Here is a 25,044-nt window from a genome sequence, read left to right on the forward strand (position 1 = left end):
CCAAACCTTTATTCTACTCCAAGATTAACTTAACTCTTCCCTCCCAGATTGCCCTCCATTTTCCTTTCATCCATGTGCCTGTCTAAGTCTCTTAAATGTTTGTAATGTATTTGCCTTAACCACAATCCTGGCAAGGTGTTCCATGTGTAAAAAGAACCTGCCTCTGCCTATACTTTTCTCGCAGCACCTTAAAGTGCCCCCTTGCTTCTACCCTGGAAAAGTGTCTCTGGCTGTCCAGCTGATCTGTGCCTCATCATCTTATACATCTCTATCAAGTCACCTCTCATCCTCCTCTCCAAAGAGAAAACCCCTGGCTCATTCAACCTATCCTCATAAAACATGCTCTCTAATCCAGGTGGCTTCCTGGTAAATCTCCTCTGCAGCCACTCTGAAACTTCCATATCCTTCCTATAATGAGGTGACCTGAACCAAACACAATATTCCAAATGTAGCCTTAATGCTCGAAACCTAGATTTTTGAATGTTTTGATGGCTGTCTAAACTGGGATTGTATCTTAAATAGATTCCAAAAGACTTTTTCCTGTTTTTTTGGTAGGACAAGGTCTGATGACTGATGGCTCATTAATGACTACAAATTATGTGCTGCAATGTACAATACAAAGACTTGGCTGAACTGCAAATTATACAAGCATATAATGTATGTTTTATCACTTGCTGTTTCTTCTCATTCTAATTGCTAGGCACAGCTTTAAGGTGAGAGTGACAGAGTTTAAAGATTTATGTAGCATTCTATTTATTTATTATTGGGGTTCAGCGTGTAATAGGCCCTTCCGGCCCTCCAAGCCATGCTGCCCAGCAATTCCCCAATTTAATTCTAGCCCAATCACAGTTTACTATGGCCAACTAACCTACCAACCAGTACATCTTTGGACTGTGGGAGGAAACCAGAGCACCCGGAGGAAACCTATGCAGTCATGGGAAGAATGCACAAACTCCTTACAGGCAGCAGAAGGAATTTGAACCAGAGTCACTGGTACCACAAAGCATTGTGCGATCCACTGTGCTACGGTGTTGCCCTCTTTACTGTGAGGATTAGGTGCCTGGAATGCCCTGCCAGGGAACGTGGTGGAAGCAATTCATCATCATGATCATTATACACAAAATGCAGCTCATACCTGCTGGCAGTAAAACTGAAAGTGTCAAAACCATTTCATAACTATTTTCAGTTGGATGATTTGAGCGGCTGATACTGCAGGGGCCAAACAACATGGCACAAAGTTGGTGTTGGATTCAATCATCAAGTCCATATTGCTTCGTGACATATTACCTTGTATATTCAATGGTTCCAATTAATATCAGAGAACGTATACAATACAACGTATACAACCTGAAATTCTTACTCCTAGCAGACATCCACAAAACAGACCAAAACTCCGAAGAATGAATGACAGGAGAACATCAGAACCCTAAAGCACCCCACCCCCTCCATGCACAACTAGCAGCAAAGCATCAACCCTCCCCCATCTGCCTCAGCAAAAGCACAGCCCTTCACCACCCAGCATGCGACCAACAGCAAACCCCCAAAGAGACCATCAAAAAAAACACTGGCTAGTCAAATAACTTGTTGGTTACATTTAAAGTTACTTCTCAATTGCATTGGTTAGTTAGATAATTTCTTCACACAAAGACTGATGAGTCTATTGAATGGGCTGCCAGATGAAGTACTAGAGGAAGGTACAATTATGATATTTAAAAGGCATTTGGACAGTTACAGGATAGGGAAGTTTTAAAGGGATATAGACTAGCTCAATTAGCCATCTTGTTTGGCGTGGATGAGTTTGGGCTGACGGGCCTTTCTCTGTGTGTTATGGCGTGACACTGAGATGCACACTTACATTGATAGCTTTTCATCTCCTGTTTTAAGAATATAACAAATATAACCATGAGATGACTCTTTAAGCCTGCAGTGCCATTTAACAGTATCACGTCTGATTTTTCACATGTATACCATTTCTCAGTGCTATTTTTATATACCCTGATTCACTAATACCCAGAACTCTAGCAGACTCTGTTTTGAATAAACATAATGACTGAGCTTTCACAACCTCCAGAGAATCCCAAAGGTTCACCGCCTTTGAGAGAGACTACATTACTAATATACCTGCAACCCATTGAGGTGAAGCTTGTGTTGCAAAACTGCTTTACTGTTCCTCTGTTTTTTATTTTCAGTGAGAATTTTGTTTTCGCTTTGAAGCACCTATATTCCTTTTTAAATATAGCCAGAAAAATTGGTTTCTCTAAGCAGGATTTAGAAGAAGGTTTCGCTCTCTTATTCCTTACTTTGCCTGGATTCATAATTCTGTTCTAGTATACCATTACAACAATCCCTAACCATCTCAAGAAGGTTCTACAATGGTGCCTGTTTCTTAGGGGACATCATGATGTAAAATCATAACATCAGTTCAAATTAATTTTTCTCCTCATTTCATCAAGCTAATACATTTATTTCTCCCAGTACTGCATGAAAAGAAATGAATCACAAACATGTGAGAATCTGCAGCTGCTGGAAATCCAAGGCAGCACATACAAAATGCTGGAGGAACACAGCAGGCCAGGCTGTAACTATGGAAAGGAATAAACAGTCGATGTTTTGAGCTGAGACCCTTCATCAGGTCCCTCATCCCGATGAAGTTTCTCGGCTTGAAAGGTTGACTGTTTATTCCTTTCCATAGATGCTGCCTGGCCTGCTGAGTTCCTCCAGCATCTTGTGTGAAAATTGAATAACAGCTTTTATGTTTTCATTTCGGCAGTGGGATTTATCCCATGATAAATTGCTCTATTTCATGGCAGTGAGCATCAACTTGTTATATTATTCTGAACCTAATATATGTAATGGAAGTTTGCCAGCTGTGTATTTTACTCTCCTCTAGTTCCTCCTTTCATTTGCAACCTTCTTTGATCTTTCACCCTATTCTTTTCCTGCCCCTCAATTTTTCTGAAAGATCCCAAAACAGACACTTGGCTCCTTATTAGTATTTTCAGAAGGCCTAACATCTGTTGTAGACAGTCTGGTCTGACATTCTAAAATTGCTTTATCCACTTTCAGATCAGTTGTTTTTCAGGAGCCTGGGGTGAGGCCTGGTCTGACCTTTCAACCAGGGCATCCATTTTATGCTTGTTACATCAACTCAGGGTCTCAAGTCTATCCTGCATGTTGGTTTTCATTTTGCTGAACACAAATACATGTCATGAAGTCCGATGTATTTGGGGTGTCACAGGGGAAATAATCCTTTTTAGTGCTTATGAATAGAAAAAGATAACAGTCTATTATCTTTAATGTGGTGAAATATTAGATTGATAGTCTGGGATTCCAAGTGCACTTGGTGTATTGTATGAAATACTAGTCACCTTACTGGAGACAGGACAAAAGAGATTCACCGGGATGTTGCTTGGATCAGAAGCCTTGGATTTTTGGGGAAAGATTGGATATGCTGGACTCATTAAGCTGTGTGATGATCTGACAGAAGTGTATAGAATTATAAAAGGCACCAACAAAGTAGGAAGTCTCAATCATTTTCCCATAGTAGGGTTAAGAAGAACAAGTATTAAAGGGGATATGAGGGCAACATTTATCTACATATACGTACACATATATTATTATATATACATACACATATAGGGAGCTGTTGATATCTGGAACTTCCTGCAAGAGGAGATGATGGACTGGCATACAATCATTTAGTTTAATATATCACAAGCAGAGTACAATGTGCTGTTGTGATTATTCAGAATGTTTAGTGTTCCTGATTGAGGATGAATTTCTTAAACTAGATTAACTGCTTTCATTAGCTTAGCTAAGTATTCTGCTTTAAGCAGCACACTAGTGAAGCAGTTAGTGCAACATTTTACATCACCGGTGTCTGTAAAGAGTTTGTACGCTCTCCCCATGACTGCATGGGTTTCCCTCAAGCGCTCTGCTTTCCTCCCACAATCCAAGGGCATACGTGGGTTAGGCTTAAGGTTAGTAAGTCGGTGGAGAAGCATGGCGATACTTATTGGCTGTCCCCAGCACACCCTTGGACTCTTTTGGTCATTGGTGCAAACAAAGCATTTCACTGAATCTTTATATGTTTTGATGTACATGTTTTGATTAGCAAAAAAGTTAATCTTTAATTACCTTAGCTAAGTAAATAGAATTACATATAGGTGGGGCGAGCAGATGATGGAATCCTGCCACCTACTGGTAAACTGATGGCAAATATTAGTTGGCTCCACCTTGGGTACTAGCTTACAGAACATCTTCAAAGAGTGGTGTCTCAGAAAGGCAGCATCCATTATTAAGGACCCCCAGCACCCAGGGCATGCCCTTTTCTCACTGTTACCATCAGGTAGGAGGTACAGAAGCCTGAAGTCACACACTCAGCGATCCAGGAGCAGTTTCTTCCCCTCTGCCATCCGATTCCTAAATGGACATTGAACCTGTGAACACGACCACATTTTTAAATATATATTATTACTGTTTTTGCTTAATTTTAATCTAGTCAACATACGTATACTGTAATTGATTTATTTATTTATTTTTCTTCTATTTTATGTATTGTATTGAACTGCTGCTGCTAAGTTAACAAATTTCACAACATGCCAGTGATAATAAACATGAATCTGATTTTATTAAGGAGTCCTGAAGAAGGGTCTCGGCCTGAAATGTCGACTATCTGTTAACTTCCATAGACGCTGCCTGACCTGCTGAGTTCCTCCGGCATTTTCGTGTTCCTTTGGATTTAGAATTTATTTAAAATCTTAAGTCCATGCCACAACGTGAGGGAGTAAAAATCTTTGCGTTGTGACTCTGTTGCAATGTATAGACATGCAAATTTAAAAGTCTAATGACTTATAGAAAGAAGCTGTCCTATAGCCAGCTGGCCCTGGCTTTAATGCTTCTAGCTTCAGCAGATTTTCTCATGTTTGTCAAAAATTAAAACTTGACTTTTTTTCTGCTTTTATATTTTTGGTTTTGTTCAGAGGCATTTTATTTTTCTCAGGTGTCTGAATTCACCAGGTGCAGTACCAACCTGCCATCAATGTCTGGATATAAAGGGCCAGCTGACGCGAACTTTAGTACCTGGTATTGAACTGTCTAGAAGAGCAGGCCGCAAGTGCCAGCTAGGCCCCTGACGTCTTTTTCTGATTGATTTTTATGAATTTGGCATCTATAAGCACACAACTATAAAATATCTTTGAATTCCTCAATATCCAGGGAATGTATAACAAACAGCAAGATAAAATAATAATAAAGAAAGATCAGTAACCACTTAGCTGCAGCTACCTTTTACTTAGGGCTCTAGGGACTGTGGGCCAGACATGACCATGGTCCAGCCCAATAGCACTGTCTGGCCAAATTAGATACTAGGCATTTTTCATTATTAAAAATCCTTGCATAAGTACAAGGAGTGATTGATAAGTTCATGGCCTACGGTAGAAGGAGGTAATTTTAGAAAACATTTATTTTTCACCCTCCCCTGGTGTTGCCACCATGTCCTCATGGACCTCCTTGGATGATAAGCCCTTGAGACCGAGGTAGCAAATGACTGCACGAAGACTGATGTTGTCCATTTTCTCAGACAGTGCTTACTTGCAATTTTCAATTATCTGAAACAGAAATACCACAAAAGTTATTAACTTCAAACTTTCTGTATGATCATTCAAAGAGTTGAACCACACGTGCATGTAATGAGAGCTGTATAACTCCTTCTACCTTAGGCCACAAACTTATCAATCACCCCTGCTGTGGACCGCTTTCTGGAGGTCCAAGACGCCGACTTCTACAAAGAAGAGATCCGTATGCTCCATAACCACTGGACTAAGTGTGTAAATGTAGGAAAGGATTATGTTGAAAAATAGATGTGATATGTTTTCTAAAATTGACTCCTTCTATCTTAGGCCACAAACTTATCAATCACACCTCGTACGTCTGATGCTCTTTTCTATAAATAAACTGCAATTACATGGTAATGACAATGAACAATATGCAAATCCTCACAGCTGTCCAGTTCCACTGATAACTTATACTAATTCACTTTCTCTAATTGAATCTCTGGTACATTACTGACTAGCATATTCCATTTCAAGTCCCTAGTAGCCATGCTCAATGACTCTATTTATAGACATGTTATTACAGTGAATGATTAGTATTACAAGGCACATCATCGACACAGATTATTGTACTGCACAAGAAAGTAAAGAATTTTCTTAAGAGGACTTCTAGATTCTTTTCAGATTCAGATTTATTTATCATGTGTACAATGGAATTCGTCATTTATGTTAACGGCCAACGTATCCAAGGATGTGCTGGGAAAGTTTCTGATAAATGTTGAAAAATTCAAATCCTAAATTGCCAGAATACACACGGGCCAATTTGAGAAATGATCCCTTCAGTTCCTCACGAAGGGTCTTTTGGACATGACATGTGATCTTTGTAATTTTCCATCCATTACCTGAGAGAAAGAACAGTTGACAAATGATGTTAAGTCTTGACTCAGTGAAAGGAACTATTGAAATGCATGCACTTCTTTCTTGACTCTTCCTAACTCAAAGCTAGAGACAGAGACACATACGGTTATATAGAATCCACATGAATTTTGCACTAGGAATTATAACATTGAATTTGATATTTTTCAAAGCTGTGCAAAATGAACGGGACAGGATCAGCATTCGCAGAACAAGCTATGAAGATGTTGGCTCTCTCTCTATCACTATACTAGTACAAGCAGAAGCAATGTCTTGTCAGGTAATTTTAAGAAATATTATCATGATCTAAGTCATTTAATGTATCTCCCAGTTTATTTACATATGCAAAATATAATTGTTTTCCAATATCAATATTTTGAGAAATATCTTAAGAAAGTAGCACCAAATTAACTTGTAAATAGTATCTTACCTCGGAATTTGGAACTTCTGGGTATAATTTCTACTCTGGACACTTGGGTGCAAATTTTCAGGCTGAAACATTGGTGCAGCACCTTAATCCACTAGTGAACATAAAGATAACTTGGTTGGGCTTCGGTCAATATTGGTCAATTTGTATTATCAATCAATATATAAATTAAAATTAATCCTAACTCTGGGATTTTGCCATATGCAAATTGGTTAAACCTTCCCTATATCTCAACGGTGACCACACTTCAAAAGTATTTAATTGGCAATAAAACATTTTAGCAAATCTCAAGTCAAGAAAAGCAAATTTCTTTTGTTATACTGGAATTTGAAAATGGTGTAAAACTTAACTCTGTCCAACAGAAATATTATAGTTTTTATAATACATTTTCACAATGATTCAGTAGCTCTATGATCATAATTAATAAAATAATTTTTTTGCCACTGACTGCATTTATATTCCATATGGTGACATTTGAAGTCTCATCTTTGGATTGTCAGTCCAGACTCTGGATTACTTAATGATCACACCACTACTATATTTCATTCCATTTTTGAAAAGCAAACCTTGCCCACAGATGGTCATTTAATTCTCAGTGTCAACTGGGATGTAATGATTAAATGCTTTACAAATTTGACTAGATAACCTACAATAAGATTCACAAAATACAATCCTGTTCAAACCAGCTGGAACAACAGTTAACTACAATTTAGAAAAAAATGTTTTGTCACTGGCAATGAAATAAGCTCTGAATGTCCTTTGGAACTTGTATATTTTTTAAGTGCCAATGTTACATAGATCACAGGCTTAGTAGAATTAAGACCAAATGCTGAATTGAAGAAACCTTGTTGTTTTCCTGATGGTGGTGGGTTCAGGTCATCAATCTCACTGAACAGCAACAATTCTTTTGCCAACAAGAGAAATAATGTCTTGTGATTAGCACACTACTGCTTTTAGTTAGGTTTATGTATAAGCCGTTATCTTAGCAAGTTAAACATAAAAAGTAGTTTTAATTTAATAAGAAATGTCATCACAGTATTTTACATTTTAGATGGTGGCATTGCTGCATTCTCTTTAAGCAGATAAATGCCACCAAATTCTCCTTTGGCTTATTATTCATAAAGAGGAGTTTTCTATTATTTACAAAAGACATATTATAAGGATACTTTCCCTGGAGAGGAGACCCATGCTTTCTTTTGATTGATTGACATGATGCTTATAGGTATATGAAAATAAATAATATACTTTCATCTAAAGCATAGCAATCTTCTCATCTGTTTCCACCTCATTAGTTTCATCTGTTAGTTTCTTTGAATCTCTCATTCTTCCCGCCTTTGGTCTGTCTTCTCAAGCACAGTTATTGATGGAATATTGGACAGCAGTGAAGAAATCCATGCTACAACTCATAAGCAACACACACAAACTGCTGGAGGAACAGGCAGAGCGTCTTTGGAAAAAAGCACAGTCGGCACTTCGGGCCGAAATCCTTTTGCAGGACTAGAGGAAAAAGGCTGAGGATTAGATTTGAAAGGTGTAGGGAGGGGGAGAGAGAAAAACACCAGGTGATAGGTGAAACTTGGAGGGGGAGGGATGAAGCAAAGAGCTAGGAAGTTGATTGGTGAAAGAGACAGAAGCCATGGAAGAAATTAAAAAGAGGAGGGGGTGGGGTAAAGCACCAGAGGGAGTTGATTGGCAGGCAAGGAGGTAACATGAGAGGGGGAAAAGGGTTTGGAGGGGAGGCATCTCTGGAAGTTTGAGAAATTGATGCTTATGCCTTTAGGTTGGAGGCTACCCATCAACACTACCCTCAACCACATCTCTTCCATTTCACACACATCATCAGGTCCCCTCTCCCCACCTTTCAAGACTATTCCTCAACTTTTTTCTCTGGTTCTGCCAAAGGGCTTCGGCCCGAAATGTCGACTGTGCTTTTTTCCATCAATGCTGCCTGGCCTGCTGAGTTCCTCCAGCATTTTGTGTGAGTTGCTTGGATTTCCAGCATCTGCAGATTTTCTCTTGTTTTTGATTTGACTGCAACTCATTAGGACACTCTGTCATCCTGTATTTCATTGGTAATATGATGGTTGCTTACTGTCCTAGAACTAGGAGAAATGGAAAACTCCATTACATCTCAATTTTACAAGACTGTGCATCTGCATAATTGGTCTGTTTCAGTTGGAAAGCTCTTTGACATAAAAGCACTTGATGAAAAAATTCCCATACTAACCAGGTGTGGTTAATATCTGCTCTGCTCAGAAGATAAAGCCTGTAATGCCCCCTATAGGAATTGTATAGTAGAGAATTTCTATTAATAAAATTAATTGCTTGAAGGGATACTAACTTCAAAATTCTTTGTTTCTACAAATATGTTGAAACATATTATTGCATTCTTTACATGTATTTTTGGCATGGTCGTGTGACTAAAATTGTTATGTACCTTTCTCAACTCAGTGGGTTCCTGAATACTATTCCTTTTGAAGAACAGTTAAGTCTGTGTTTTCACTAGTAATTTGATTTTATTTTAATATTAAAATCATTTCTCTGCTACTTAAAAGTCCAGGTGATATGACATAATTGACCCTTATATGTGGAGAAATACAAATTAGCAAGGAATGTTTTAAATACTAGCAGCTGGGTTCATAGGCAACTAACAGATTAAGAAATGTTGAACTCACTCAAGACATGAAATTGTTATATCACTTTCCCATATGATATCATAAAGAAATATATAGGAACTAATCAAATTTCATTGTCATGGCTCATATCATTCTACATAAATTAATAGCTTTCCCTGTTGGTAGATTTCTGCCTTAAATCCTGTGCATCCTGCTGATATTGCAATGAAGAAAATAGCAACCATTAGTGACGTCAGTGAGTCCATGAAACAACAGTTACTCGTGCTGGTGGAATGGGCTAAATGCATCCCTGCATTCTGCGAATTGCCACTGGATGACCAGGTATGAAATGCACGGGTAATGGGTCACATAAAAAGATTCACATTCATTGACACAATATTTTTGTGTTAGCCCTGTAGTAGGTTGAGTAGACAGCATATTAGCCCAGATTGATTGTGGTATTTACAGTACAGTCCATTCAACACAAATCTAACAAAATATTATTCGGCTCTGCCGGGTCCTAAAGTCCACCCGCACTGAGACAGGTTAAATAAAGGACTTGAGAGCATTTTTTCTGGTATCCATGGGGGGGCCCTGGAACCAGTAAGAAAGGATTCTGAAATCCAAAAAGCAACTGGCCCTGAGGATTTCGGATAAGGGATTGTGAACCTGTACCATGAACTGTGTCGCCCAGTGGAACTGCCAGCCAGCTTTCAGTGGAAGACAGCCAGCTGCATTCACTTTTGGATATTTAACAGGGTTCATTGGTCTTGAAGCTGAACTGTGTAATTATATTGGGATTTATTTATTTCTATTTTTTGAGATACAGCACGGTAACAGGCCTATCTGGCCAATTAAGCTCGGGCCACCCAATTATAGCCATGTGACCAATTAACTTATCAACTTGTACAGTTTTGGACTGTGGGCGGGAACTGGACCACCCGGACAAAGCCCATACAATCACAGGGAGAACGTATGAACTTCTTACAGACAGTAGTGGAATTGAACCTAGGTGGCTGTCGCTGTAACAGTGTTATGCTAACTGCTGTGCTACCCTGCCACTAAGCTGAATAAACCTGTCTTGTATTCTTTTGAATTTCAATGGTTAAGGGTGGCGAGGAAGACTACTCCTCCTCCCAATGACCAGGTGATGTGCCTTACTGTGGCCGACGTGAGGAAAACTCTATGCAGGGTTAACCCATGGAAGGCTGCTGGACCAGACAATATTCCTGGCAGAGTGCTCAGAAGATGTGCAGACCAGCTGGCAGATGTTCTCACTGACATCTTCAACATCTCCCTGAGTTGCGCCGTTGTTCCAATGTGCTTCAAGGCCGCCACCATCATCTCCATGCCAAAGAAGTCTTCGGGGTCCTGCCTCAATGACTACTGTCCCGTTGCACTCACATCCATCATCATGAAGTGTTTCGAGAGGCACGTCATGAGGCACAAAGACCCTGCTGCCTCCTTCACTAGACCCCTTGCAGTTCGCGTACCGTCCCAACCGCTCAACAGATGATGCCATCGCCATCACCCTCCACCTGGCGCTCACCCACCTGGACAAAAAAGACACATACGTTTGAATGTTGTTCATAGACTTCAGCTTAGCATTCAACACAATCACTCCTCACCACCTGACTGGAAAGCTGAAACTGCTGGGCCTGAACACCTCCCTCTGCAACTGGATCCTAGACTTCCTGACTGGGAGACCTCAGTCAGTCTGGATTGGGATCAGAATCTCCAACACCAACACACTGAGCACGGGGGGCCCCCAGGGCTGTGTGATCAGTCCACTGCTGTTCACTCTGCTGACCCATAACTGAGCAGCAATACACAGCTCAAATCACATAATCAAGTTCGCCGATGACACGACCGTGGTGGGTCTCATCAGCAAGAACGATGAGTCAGCATACAGAGAGGAAATGTAGCGGCTAACAGACTGGTGTAGAGCCAACGACCTGTCTCTGAATGTGAGCAAAACAAAAGAGATGGTTGTTGACTTCAAGAGGGCACAGAGTGACCACTCTCTGCTGAACATCAATGGCTCCTTGGTAGAGATCGTACAGAGCACCAAATTTCTTGATATTTACCTGACGGAGAATCTCACCTGGTCCCTAAACACTAGCCCCAAAGCCAAGAAAGCCCAGCATCATTTCTACTTTCTGCAAAGGCTGAGAAAAGTCCATCTCCCATCTTCCCCCCTCTCCCCCATCCTCACTACGTTCTACAGAGGATATATTGAGAGCATCCTGAGCAGCTGCATCACTGCCTGGTTCGGGAATTGCACCGTCTCAGATTGCAAGACTCTGCAGTGGATAGTGAGGTCAGCTGAGATCATCATCAGGGTCTTTCTTCCCGCTATTACGGACATTTACACCACACGCTGCACCTGCAAAGCTAATAGCATCGTGAATGACCCCACACACACCTCACACAAACTCTTCTCTCTCCTGCCATCTGGCAAAAGGTATCGAAGCATTCGGGTTCTCACGGCCAGACTGTGCAACAATTTCTTCCCCCAATCCAACAGACTCCTCAATACCCAGACTGAAACCTACATCATTTATTATTATATTGTAATTTGTCCTCTACTGTGCCTATTGTCTTGTTTATTAATTATTGCACTGCCCTGCACTGTTTTGTGCACTTTATGTAGTCCTGTGCTGGTCTGTAGTCTAGTGCAGTTTTGATGTTGTTTTACGTAGTTTAGTGTAGCCTTGTGCTGCCTAGTGTAATTTTGTGTTTCATGTAGCACCAGGGTCTTGGAGGAATGTTGCTTCATTTTTACTGTGTACTGTACCAGCAGTTTATGGTTGAAATAACAATAAACTTGACTTAATTGATAAAATAATTGAAAAAACCTTGGTAGAACAAAGTGAATGGAGTTTTTATTGGATATCAAGAATCAGCAGGTACCATACAATCTTAAAACACATCCGACACATTCACTTCTGAGATCAGGATGTATGCTTTCTACTCAAAAGGAAGTTGAAATCAAGAATTTTTATCAAAAATCTTTAGAATTATGTGTTTTATCAAATTTTCTAAATTAATATTAACATTTTTAAAAATTGCTCTGTATTCTTGATTCCCAATGATTAAATTAAAAAGCTCACCTGTGACCGTAATACTTAAGGAGCGTTTAATGGTTCTGGACCTGTAGTCAATGGTGCTCAGAAGGATGAGAACAAATTTCATTGAAACCTGTCAAAGGCTTCGATAGAGTGGATGTGGAGAAAATGTTTTTTATTAGTAGGAGAGTCACAGAAAAAAATGTCCCTTGATAACTGAGATGAGGAGGAATTTCTTCAGCCAGAGGGTAGTTTATTTATGGAGGCCAAGCCACTGGGTGTACTTAAGTTAGAGATAAATGGAGAAGATGGGAGAATGGCATTGAAAGAGAAATTCAGCCATAATTGAATGGTGGAGCATACGCAATAGGTTGAATGGCCTGACCCTTCCCCTATATCTTATGGTCTTAATGTCTTATTGTCTCATCAGCTAAAGGGTCTAGCAGTAAAATTTTGACCTGGTGTTTCTCTCTTTCTCCAGGTTGCACTGCTCAGAGCTCACGCAGGCGAGCATTTGCTGCTGGGATTGGCCAGACGTTCGATTCCCTACAAGGATGTTCTCTTACTAGGTATGAATTAATAACTTGATCTGATGCTTCCATTCCATTGATTGCTTGTTTTCATAGTGGGCAAGATTACAGGCCGTCCTCGGGTTATGAAAGAGATCCATTCCTTAGTCTGTCTGTAAGTCAGAATTGTACGTAAGTCAGAACAGGTTAGCCTATCCTTCAATGCTTTATGCCCTGGTGCACTATTTTCCTCTTTCGAAATGTAGCTCCTTTCAGGCATAAGCCAGTCTCGTCTACATTAAATATTTGGGCTGGCAAATAACCTCCTCCTTCAATAATTTTTTTCAACATTTCAGGAAAATCACTCATAGCACTTACATCAGCACTTGCTGCTTCACCTTGCACTTTAATATTATGTAAATTTGCCCTCACTTTGAAACGATTGAACCAACCCCTACTCGCAACAAGTTCTTCATCACAATCACCTTCACTTGCTGCACGTGCAGCTTTTAAATCATTGAAAAGGCTTCCAGCCTTTTCTTGCACTAAAGTAAGGCTAATAGGCAAATTACGCTGATTTTGATCATTTAACCAAATTATCAATAGCCTTTCCATTTCAATAGTTAAATCACCGCATTGCTTAGTAATACTTATATCTTTCATCGGGGTAGAGCTGTAGCCTAATGCTTTTCCAGTGACCGATGGTGTTACACATTTTCTGATCGCTTTATCATTTCCACTTTATTTCAATCATGATCATTTTCCTTTCCCTTTTTTTGATGCATCTCCAGCTCTTGCATCAGATTTTTGCTTTGGGGACATGGTTACACACATATGGTAAAGTCCCTGTAAATATAATTGTGCGGAAAGTGAAATAAACAGGAGATGGGAATTACCGATCCGTCATTTTGACTTGATTACCACGTCCGTCAACGGAACAGAAACACTGCGGATTCAGCAGCAGCTGAGGGCAGCAGGTCTTCTGCTGCCCCGGGTCCTGAAGTCCACTTGCACTGAGACAGGTTAAATGGGACAACTGGGGGCGGTGCTGACTGGAAAAGGGGGCTCAGGTTGAATTTTGCTAAGAACAATTTAAGCCAAATAAAAGTTACACACTCAACACAGTGCTAACAGCAACGTGATCAATTTTAAATGGTGGACAGCGTTCACCTTCCTTGAGCCGATCAGTTTTTAATATAATAGGCTTATAGCAGTTCGTTTGTAAGTACTAGTTGTCTGTAAGTCAGACATTCGTAACCCGGGGACTTCCTGTACTTAATTAGATGGTCATGATGGCTTCTTAAAAGAGTTATGGCTAGACCTCACAACACATTCTAGATAATGTGCATCCCATAGATAATACAATGCTTATTTAAACTACACTGAACTAGTAATGCTTCAAATGCTGGTCGTAGCCGCATTAAGTTAAAGCAATTAGCATCTGTTGCAATTTAACTTCGCAGTCATAGAGCACTACAGCACAGAAAAAGGGCCTTCAGCCTATCTAGTACATGCTGAGCTATCATTCTGCCTGATCACATCAACCCACTCCTGAGCTGTAGCCCTCCATTCCTTTCCTATCCATGTACTTATCCAAACTTTGCTTAGATATTGCAATCGACTCAGCACCCACCACCTCTGCTGGCAGCTTGTTCCACACTCTTCTCACCCTCTAAGTTCCCCCTCAGGTTCCCCCTAAATTTTTCACTTTTCTCCCTTAACCTATGATTGTTGCCCACCTTTAAATTGTAAGTATTGTCAATTTCCCAAACAGGCTAACTTTTACCATGGTTTATTGTGGCAATGTTTACATGAACAGCCCGAGTAGTTTCTATTCACAAAAGAATGGCTAGTAAGAAAAACACTGACTCTCTGTTAAACAGCAGAGTCTGCAGTGCAGCTCAAATGTATGGTGTAGAATAAAAACATGCGCTCAGAGAAAACATAATTCCTCTTGTATAGCTTGAGTCACTGCCCATCCAATTCCCTCTTCGGCTCTGGTCTAACGTTGAAGTTCTTTGTTATAGACGCTTTAGCTGACAGCCTGAAACTCCTAAAGTGTAAAACTCCTAATTCTTTACTCACTGGAGTTGAATGGCAGATCAGTGTTTATGATGTACTTGTGTTTCATTTCAATTCAACGGTGAGTAATAATGACTTTTGTTAATTGGGATTGGAGGAAAGCATGCAAGAAATGTAAATATTGTTTGCAGACTGTTACCATGAAGCCTTTGAAATACATCCACAGCCAAACACCTTTATGGATTAGACATTTTGCAGACTATTGCTTGCCTTTGAGAGGCAGGTTATGTTCTGTGGTTTGGTGAGAGTGATCAGAAAGCAACAATATAATCCACATCAACATACAGAATACTGTGGGAACTCAGCAGGTTAGGCAGCGTATCTACTTTTTACCCATCTTTTAAGTCAGTCACTCAACATTGGCAGAGATCCGAGTGCTTACCTGGATGATTGAAGTAGCATCGTTTGGTGGTCAGGTGTTCTCAATCAATAGAGCAGCTCACCAAATTACAGAGTACGTGAATAATGAACTCTTACCAAATCCAATCTGGACTAAGAACTCAGGCAAAATGCTGGAGGAACGCAGCAGGTCAGGTATATATTCTTTTATTCTATGGACTAGAAAGGAAGAGAGAAGGCATCAGAATAAAAGACTGCTGGGGAAAGGGAAGGAGGATAGCTAGAAGGTGATGGGAGAATCCATAGGTAGGAAAGGTGCAGGGCTGGAAGGGAAGGAATCTGATGGGAGAGGAGAGTGCACCATGGGAGAAAGGGAAGGAGGAGGGGAACCAGAGGAAGTGGTAGGCAAGTGAGGAAAGGTAAGAGGCCAGAGTAGGGAATAGGAGGGGGGGGAAAATACCATAAGGAGAAATTGATATTCAGGCCATCAGTTTGGAGGCTACTGAAATAGAATAGAATAGAAAGGAAGACCTCATCTTGGACAAAAGGAGACCATAAACTCTCACCTCAAAACAGGAGTGGGAATCGGAATTAAAATATTTCCTTCTGCTCTTGGTGGATGGAGTGGAGGTACTTGATGAAGCGGTCGCCAAATTTACATTGGGTCTCACCAATGTTGAGGAGGCCGCATCGGGTGCAATGGATACAATTGATGACCGTAGAGGATTTGCATATGTGTTGCCTCACATGGAAGGACAGTTTGGGACCCTGAATAGAGGTGAGGGAGGAGGTGAATGGGCATCTGTAGCACTTCGGTTGTTTGCAGGGATTAAGTGCCAGGAGGGAGAGTAGCGAGGATGGGAAAATAGAATAGAGAATCATGGAAGGACTGATCCTCAAAGAAAGCAGAGGTGGAGTGAATGTGGGTGTCTGGGAAATGGAAGAGATGTGTGTGAGCACAGAATCAATGGTGGAGGAAGAGAAACCCCTCTCTTTGAAGGAGGACGACATTTCTGATGTTCTAAAAAGGTAGGCTTCATCTTGGGTATGGACATGTTGGAGAGAAAGGAACTAAGAAAAGAGGAGAACATCTTTACAGGAGACATGGTGGGAAGAAGTATAGTCAAGATAGCCATGGGAATCAGTAGTTTTATGAAAGATCTTGCTTGACAGTTTATCTCCAGAGGCAGAGCCAGGGAGATTGAGAAAGGGGAGGCAGGTGTCAGAAATGGGGTAAGTGAATTTAAGAGCAGGGTGGAAGTTGGAGCCAAAGTTGATGAAATTGATGAGCATGAAGCAGCGACAATGTGGTTATCAATTTAGTAGAGGGAGAGTTGAGGAGCATCATCAGGGAAGGCTTGGATCATGGACTGTTCTACGCGGTCAATAAAAAATCAGGCATTGCTAGGGCCCAAGCATCTGGAAAGATTGGGAGGAGCCGAAGAAGAAATCAATGGTGAGAGCTAGTTCTGTCAGACAGAGAAAGGTGTTGGTGGAGGGGAACTGGTTGGTTCTTTTATTGAAAAAGAAGATGACAGCTTTAGGGCCTTCCTGATGGCTGATAGAAGTGTATAGGGACTGGACATCCTCAGTGAAAATGAAGTGGTCAGGGCCAGGAAATTGGAAAAAAAGTTACTGAGAAGATCAAGAGTGTGAGAAGTGGCTATTTTATGTGTACACTTCTGGCTGTATGCATTGAAAATGGAGGATTTCTGTGATGCTATGTTTCTTTGATTAATGCTTTAACTACTTTCAATAAACTTGATTTCAAAACTGTAGTTGAATACACACCTATAAAGAATGTAGTTTAAGGAGAGTTTATGAAGTGTCTTCTGGCTTCATAACAATGATTTACAAATGCAGATCTAAAACCTGGACTATTTGTATGCATTTCCATTCATGTTTAATAACACATCCCAACAGGGATATCACAAAGCTCCATGTTAAACTGAAGATCTAGTTAGAATGTTTAATGTTTGAATGTTGGTCACTTCTGGAAGATGCTCAGTGCATCAGTTTTGTAAAGTATAAGTACAACACTAACAGAACACATCCTCAATCAACAGGAAATGATTTCATCATTCCCAGGCACTGCCCGGAATTAGAGATTATGCGGGTAGTTAACAGGATCCTTGATGAGCTGGTGAAACCATTGCTGGACCTCCAGATAGACGAGAATGAATTTGCTTGCCTTAAAGCTGTGGTGTTCTTTGATCCAGGTAAGTACATTGTTGATTGAAGTAACAACATTACTCAATCTTTTGAGCCTGAGACATTCAGCATTGTTTCCAAAATTCCAAGAGAGACTGAGAAAGATCTTAGGGGTAAGAACAGCAGTTTTTTTTGCATTCACAAGAATTAATCCAAGTGGATACCTGAGAAGGGCTCAGAGGCGGATCGTGCATTGCAGTAATGCTGGTAACTATGTACAGTGCATCTACCTGGGCTCTCACTTTGTAGCAGTACATAGTAACAAAGCTGGTCAGTTAGCTGAGGTAATTTATGATAAGAGAATACATTTTGGAAGATATTATTTGTAAAGGTTCTTACACTACAATAATTATTTTATTAGCTTTTTATGTGTGCTACTTAACAAGCTGATTGATGCAATGTATTCACATAATGGCACATATGGCATTCATTGGATTTCTAAGAAATTCTTAAGAGAAATTTCTAAAAAAAATAATTTTGCATGTAACCGAGAATAAAATCCATCTATTAAAGAAAGTCAAATGAAAATCATAATACCAAAGCACCACCAATGATGGTACAAGCATTGAAAACACAGCTCTAACCTGGTGATCATAATATGGAGAGATGGTCCTTTAACCATCTTTGATTGTTATCATCACTCAGCCATGTGCACATTAAGGCCAACGTCTTGAATATAATGAGGAAAACCAAGGTTTCTTACAACAGAGCATCTGGATAAGATCTGTAACACTTTGCTGTGGGCTTCCAATGCAAAGCTGTATATATCATGGTCTGATAAATTTTGCATGCCCTATTTCTGGGTGATTTGTAGTTCCTAAAGCTGGAAAATGGAGAGAAAGAGTTTGGAAAGAGCAACTAACTAATTTTCTGCTACAATTCAACTATGGATGGAGGAATTCAATCATTCCACTTGATTTTACTTCAATGCACCTCAATGGTCCATAACATCTGACCATCTCCTATGAAGTTAAATCAGATAATCAATTTGGCTCTTTAAGGTAAAATTGTTATCATTTTTGGAAAGTAGAGATACAAACCATTGTGGTTAGACTGGATTATTCTCATTTTAAATACTTACCTGTATATTTATCATTTTATTTTTATTATAATCGTTATTTGTGCATTTTAAGTTCTGTCAAGAGGAACAAATACACTGAATGCTTTACATATTGCAAAGAAATGTTAACTCATCACTTCTCTCCCATAGATTGCAGAGGTGTAAGTGATTCAGCAAAAATCAAAAATATGAGATTCCAAGTGCAGGTCAAACTGGAGGACTACATCAACGATCGTCAGTACGACTCCCGTGGACGATTTGGTGATATTCTGTTGCTTCTTCCACCTCTGCAGAGCATCACATGGCAGATGATTGAGCAGATTCAGTTTGCTCGGCTCTTTGGAGTGGCGAAAATTGATAGCCTTTTGCAGGAAATGCTCTTGGGAGGTGAGAAACTGGTCTTTTGCTGCATTATTTTAGACAGTGAGTTACCTTGTGAATCAATGATTGCAGCCCACAATTACACAATTAGTATACATTGAAAAGTCAATTCAATCAGTTATTTTAAAAGTTCCCAATACTAAATATTGCATCAAAGATATGAACAGTAGTTGTTACAAGAGTAACCAAATGCATGGAAAGAGATTTATAAAAAATACTTTTGGCACCAGGTGGTTTGATAGCCTAGACATCATCACCATGTGCCATGTCATACGATGTAGGGGATCATGATCTATCCATGACCATGACTGGCAAATTTTCCTGCAGAAAATTTCCTGCATCGCCTCCTTCTGGGCAATGTCTTTACAAGACTGGTGACCCCAGCCATTATCAATACTCTTCAGAGACTGTCTGCTTGGCTTTAATGGTTGCATAACCAGGACTTGAGATATGCACCAGCTGCTCAATTGACCATCCACCACCAGCTACCAGGCTTCATGTGACCCCAGTTGGGGGGGGGGGGGCTACACCTTGCCCAAGGGTGACCTGCAGGATAGTTGACTGATAAGTTTCTAACTGCCACTGTTAGAAACGTATCTCAACCCCACACACCCAAGATAGTCTAGATAGAGTTCCATTTAAATACATTCGTTTAAATCTGGACCAAGGAAATCTTAGTCTACCATTAAGAATTTTAAAGAGTAGAGAGGCGTGAAAGTAAAAATATTTACTATATTCTGTTAAATTTAACCCATTTCTTTGAACTACATATACCTGTCTGGACACGCCCCCTGCTGACTGATTGATCACAAGGCAATTAACAGAATGTATTATCTTTGAAGAATGTCTGTTGGATGCAATTTAAAATATCTTCTGCAAACTCATTGAAAAATTTACCTTGATGTAGTTATTTTATGAGTGAAACTTAACGAGGACTTAGGCACGGAAAATGCAGGGCATGCTGCATCTGAGCACAAACGAACTGTTAACAATTCTGGTCTGGGATCCTATGTGAGAAATAAGCAAGAAAACAAATTTGGTTTCATTTACAGAGAAAGTTAGCAGGGATGGCTTGATCAACAGGAATTTCTCTGAAGGGTGTGGCCAAATAACAATAACTCAGTTAAGATCAGAAATTGTACAATGTTTTCCTAATAGTAAGACTATGGGACATGGTTAGCAGTCCAGACTACACTAATAGAGAAGGGGGAAAAAAAGGCAAAACAAGTCAATTGACCACAGGCAGGAATGAAGAGGCAGACTGGCAGATGCTGTGGTGTTGGGGAGGGAGCAAGTGGCTGGGAGGCAGACTGTTGGAATGCAGTTTTATGAAGAATTATGTTACATGGTACTGAGTAGGAAACAATTAGATCTGCACTGATCCTGACAGAATTCAATTTGGCAGTCAAACAGGCTTCTGTTTATGCAGATTCCTCTGAAGTTACTTCCTGGGTGGGGGAGGGGGGGGGAAACAATTCAAAGTGACAATACTGCTGCTTGTTTATTTACAGAGACCAATACCAACATGTTAATTGAAAATTAGTTATCTGAAATTCACCTGGAATTTCAGTAGAGGTGGCTGGCTATTAGCTACAATTGCACAAATAGCAAACAGCGCTTGGACTTTGAACCAGCATAGCTAAGGGGGGCCCACTGAGGTATCACTGGAAGATCTGGTCCATAGTTTTCGGGAAATTCCAAAAGCAATTTAAAACCAACTCTTAAAGTGTGGTTGATATCTGATATAATGTGGAAAATGCCAAAGCCAAATTGTGTATTGCAAGCTCCCAAAAAGCAGAAATGCAATAATGACTAGATAATCCGTTTTAGTGAAGTTGATGGATGGGAAAATGCTGGCCAGGAACAATTTTGCTGTTCTTCAAAATAGTACTAAGGGATCCTTTACACCTACTTATGACAGAGATGGGACCCTAGCCTAATGTCTCAACCCAAGGAAAGGACCTCTGACCGATAAATTACATTCCAAACTGGATCCAGCAACAAATGTTTGTAATGGGTCCACCGAAGCAGAGCTTGGAGGTCAGTTTTTTGTTCAGTAGGGTGCTGGCACCAAAACAAGGGCACCGTGTGGGTGGACTCTTTCTGAAATCCATTGGCGGGGTGCCAAATACTTACAGCTTTTCCAGTTCCTAACCTGTGCCAAGTAGACTAGTCCCATTAAAACAAAGCGGAGAAACCAGCTGCCAAGTGGAAGGTAAATAAAGTGATATTTCATTTAATTAAGCTTGTGGAATAGCTTTCAAGTAACTAAGGGTTTTAACATTTTTCAGCTGTCAAGGGTTTTTGAATGATCGGGCTGTCAAAGGCATTCTAAAGGGTTCAACAACCGTGACAACTTTGACAGCTGTGGAGCCTGGAGGCCAGACCTCACCAGTTGTCAGAGCTATTCTTTGAGTGCACTGTACCCTGTTGATGAGCTTGCATGCTGTTTCCTCCAGTTTGATTCTGGCTCTCAGCAGAAAGCTGCACTGGGAAGAAACAGTGTCCTTCAGGATCAGGAAGTCGACAACCTCAAGCCAACAGAAGATCTGTCCCAATGTCTTCCTCTCGTTATTTTAAGTTCTGTAAAGATTCCAGTGAGATTCATCTTAAAATGAAATTACAAGCACAAAGCATGGCAGTTAAAAGAAAATCAAAGTACATATATACCACCATATGCAACCCTGAGATTCATTTACTTGCAGGCATTCACAGTAAATACAAAGAAACACAGTAGACTCAATGAAAACTGCAGACGATATGGACAAGGAATCAATATACAAAAGCCAACAAACTGCAAATAAAAATATTAAAAAACAAAATAATAATAATAATAATAATAAAAAATAAGCAATAAATAGAGAACATGTGATGAAGAATCCCTGAAAGCGAGTCCATAGGTTGTGGGAACAGTTCAGTGTTAGGGTGAGTGAAGTTGAGAGAGGATATTCCCTCTGGTTGAAGGGTAATACCTGTTTCTGAACCTGGCAGTGTGAACTCTGAGGCCCTTAACCTCTTTCCTGATGGCGGCAGTGAGAAGAGAGTTTGGTTTGGATGCTCTCTTGACAATGGATGCTGCTGTCCTGCAACATCACACCTTGTAGATGTGCTTACTGGTGGCAAGGGCTTTACTCATGATGAACTGGGTCACATCCACTACTTTTTGTGGGGTTTTCCATTCAAGGGCATTGGTGTATCCAAATTAGGCAGTGACGCAATCTAAAATTAAAAAAAACACTAAAATGACTGAAATAAATGAATACTGGAAACACTCAGTTGGTCAAGCAGCATCTGTAGAGAGAGAAAAAATGGTTTATTGTTTTAACTTTAAGACATTCAGACATCTTCCGTTTAACTCTCGGCAGGTCTCTGATCTGCTGAGTATTTCTAGCATCCTCTGTCTGTTAGAATACAGAATATATTTATTGGATTAACTTATGTATGTTGGGCATAAAAGTTTTCAAAAATAATAATTTGATCAAGTTCATCTGATTCCAAGTAAAAGTAGATTGATCAGTTAATCTACAACGAAATTTATCAGATTTTTCATCTCCTGAGTTTACTATTCACAGTCCATTAAGTCAAATCTGACTCTTTGTGACCTCATGGACCCCTGCTCCCTAAGCTTTCTTGTTGGAAATTGCCTGTCTAAGATCCCCCAAGGTCATATACATTGTCTGAGTAAAATTATCTATCCACCATAACCTCTGTCGTCCTTTCCTTTTGTTTACCTTCTGTTTTACCGAACATGAGAGTCTTCTCCAAGGAATCCTGTCTTCTCATGATGTGGCCAAAATATTTGAGCTTTTGTCTCATAATCAAGCCTCCTAGTGAGCAGGCTGGCTGTATTCCTTCAAGTATTGACTTACTGGATCTTCTTGCTGTCCAATGAACTCTTAACACTTTCCTCTAGCATCCATGTTCAAAGGCGTCGATTCCTTTGAATTCAGCCTTACTAATAGTCCAGCTCTCACAGCCATACATTACAACTGGAAATATCATTGACTTCACTATATGGATCTTCACAGACAATGTTGTATTCCACTGGAGAAGGGAATGGTAACCCAATCTGGTAATTTGCCAAGAAAACCTTATGGATAAACGTAACTAGAGATTGACAACAATGTCAGTAATTAATTCATCATTACATCAAGAAACAAAATTATCAAAGACAAGATGTGCATATATGTAAATTAACAGCTGTCCTATATCCATTAGGACAGAGAAATCAGTTCCCTTTTCATTTAAACCCAGTATATCTGATATGGCAGGAGTACTATTAGTCCAAATGTAATTGTGTTGACATTATGACTTATTCTTGCAAAGAACATAAAAAATAGGAGCAGACCAATCCTCTGCTTCAGCACCATTTTCAATATTATTCTCATTATACCTGATTTCTCTACATGTCTACGGATATATTAATGTCTTTTTTTGAATTAATGTAATAATTGAATTTCTTTACCTCATGCAACTGTGGAAACTCAAAGGTTCACAACCACATTCTCTTTTCGATTTGAAACGGCCTAACCCCAACTCTCAAACTGATTAATCAAGTGCCTTTCTGTCATCTATTGAAATTAGTCCACTCTGCTGTGACATGACAGTTTGGATAATTATACCTAATACAGATTAATGAAGTATGATGACATACTGTATGTGTGAGCATCCAGAGCTCCTATCAGTAACAGGAACCATAAAACTGCTTAATTGCTTTAAAAACTCATCTCATTCATGTGTCCTTCCAGAAAGGAATGTGAAAACCTCTCCCAACCCATTTTAGATTCCAGATTTATCAATGTGGTTAACACTTAAATAGTGTGCAAGCCTCTCAGTTCAAGGGGTAATTAGGAATAGTCTTATTGATGTTATTCATATCCCATTAATTAAGCTGATTACTGACAAAAGAGCTGATTGCATTTATGATCAGAGATGCATCTTTCTAAACTTTCTGTCTAAATTTGTCTCACCTCAGGGTCTGCAACAGAGGCACAGCAGTACCCACATTCTGCACATTCCAATATTGTCCACAGCCATTTGCTTCCCCATACAGTGATGTCAGCTGGTATGTCAGCAGCCGTTCATCAAGTTCAACTCTGTAAGTTTGCCAATCAGCGTTTGACTAAACTTGTGTAAATAAAGAAGCAATAATGTTGTATCCAAACATCTTTCTTATATTGGCCTATAGTTCTGTAGTTGAATTTAATTGTTCGAATATTATTAATATTTTAAACAGATTGCATTTGATAGTCAGTAGTAAGTATACTTTTTTCAATATCTGAACATTTGCTTAGATAAACTTGTTATAGCTTTTAGTTGAATTACTCTGCAGCTACCATAGTGAGGAAGTCCTGACACGAGATCATGTCCTTGTTTTTATGCAGCATCGCCAGAAACTCCACTTTCATCTCCATCGTCTGGCTCTGGAAATGAGGAAATCAAACTGCGTCCTGTCAACCATATCCAAATGCATTCTTTACCTTTGCTGCCTCAAAACCTCATTCCCAAACAAGAGATATTGTAAGAAAACACAAATTGGGTGAAATTCAAACATGACTTGCCTAATCTTACTGCAGACACTTCTACATAACGTGACTGCCATTTAACACGCACTGAACTGTCAACATGCTGGGATTGCATAAACGTGAACAAGCGTCAAGTTTTGCCACCTCTTAGTAGCATGCATAGAAATCAAACATGCAGTACTGTGTAAAAATCGTAGGCACATTTATATAGCTAGGGTACCTAAAACTTCTGCACAGTACTGTATTTATCAACCTGATACAGAGATCGAGTTTTTAAATCTATTGGTAGAAAAGGATGTTGGGAATGGTGAGGTTGGAACACTATAGGAGAGGTGTGGGACAGGTAGCAGAGGAGTACCA

At 39.8% G+C, this 25,044-nt stretch overlaps 1 protein-coding gene across 1 annotated transcript in view; it reads left to right on the plus strand.

The window, feature by feature from the left end:
* LOC132407212 (hepatocyte nuclear factor 4-beta-like) overlaps positions 1 to 24,683 on the plus strand; it is a 56,136-nt gene extending 31,453 nt beyond the window's left edge. Inside the window, exons 4-10 of the mRNA XM_059993493.1 lie at positions 6,641 to 6,747; positions 9,696 to 9,851; positions 13,059 to 13,146; positions 17,574 to 17,726; positions 18,929 to 19,165; positions 24,135 to 24,257; positions 24,544 to 24,683. Coding sequence (XP_059849476.1) covers positions 6,641 to 6,747; positions 9,696 to 9,851; positions 13,059 to 13,146; positions 17,574 to 17,726; positions 18,929 to 19,165; positions 24,135 to 24,257; positions 24,544 to 24,683 — 1,004 coding nt within the window. The remainder of the gene's footprint in view (positions 1 to 6,640; positions 6,748 to 9,695; positions 9,852 to 13,058; positions 13,147 to 17,573; positions 17,727 to 18,928; positions 19,166 to 24,134; positions 24,258 to 24,543) is intronic.
* Positions 24,684 to 25,044: the final 361 nt, after the last annotated feature.

This window comes from Hypanus sabinus, chromosome 17 (assembly GCF_030144855.1).
Source record: "Hypanus sabinus isolate sHypSab1 chromosome 17, sHypSab1.hap1, whole genome shotgun sequence".
Taxonomy (NCBI): Eukaryota; Metazoa; Chordata; class Chondrichthyes; order Myliobatiformes; family Dasyatidae; genus Hypanus; species Hypanus sabinus.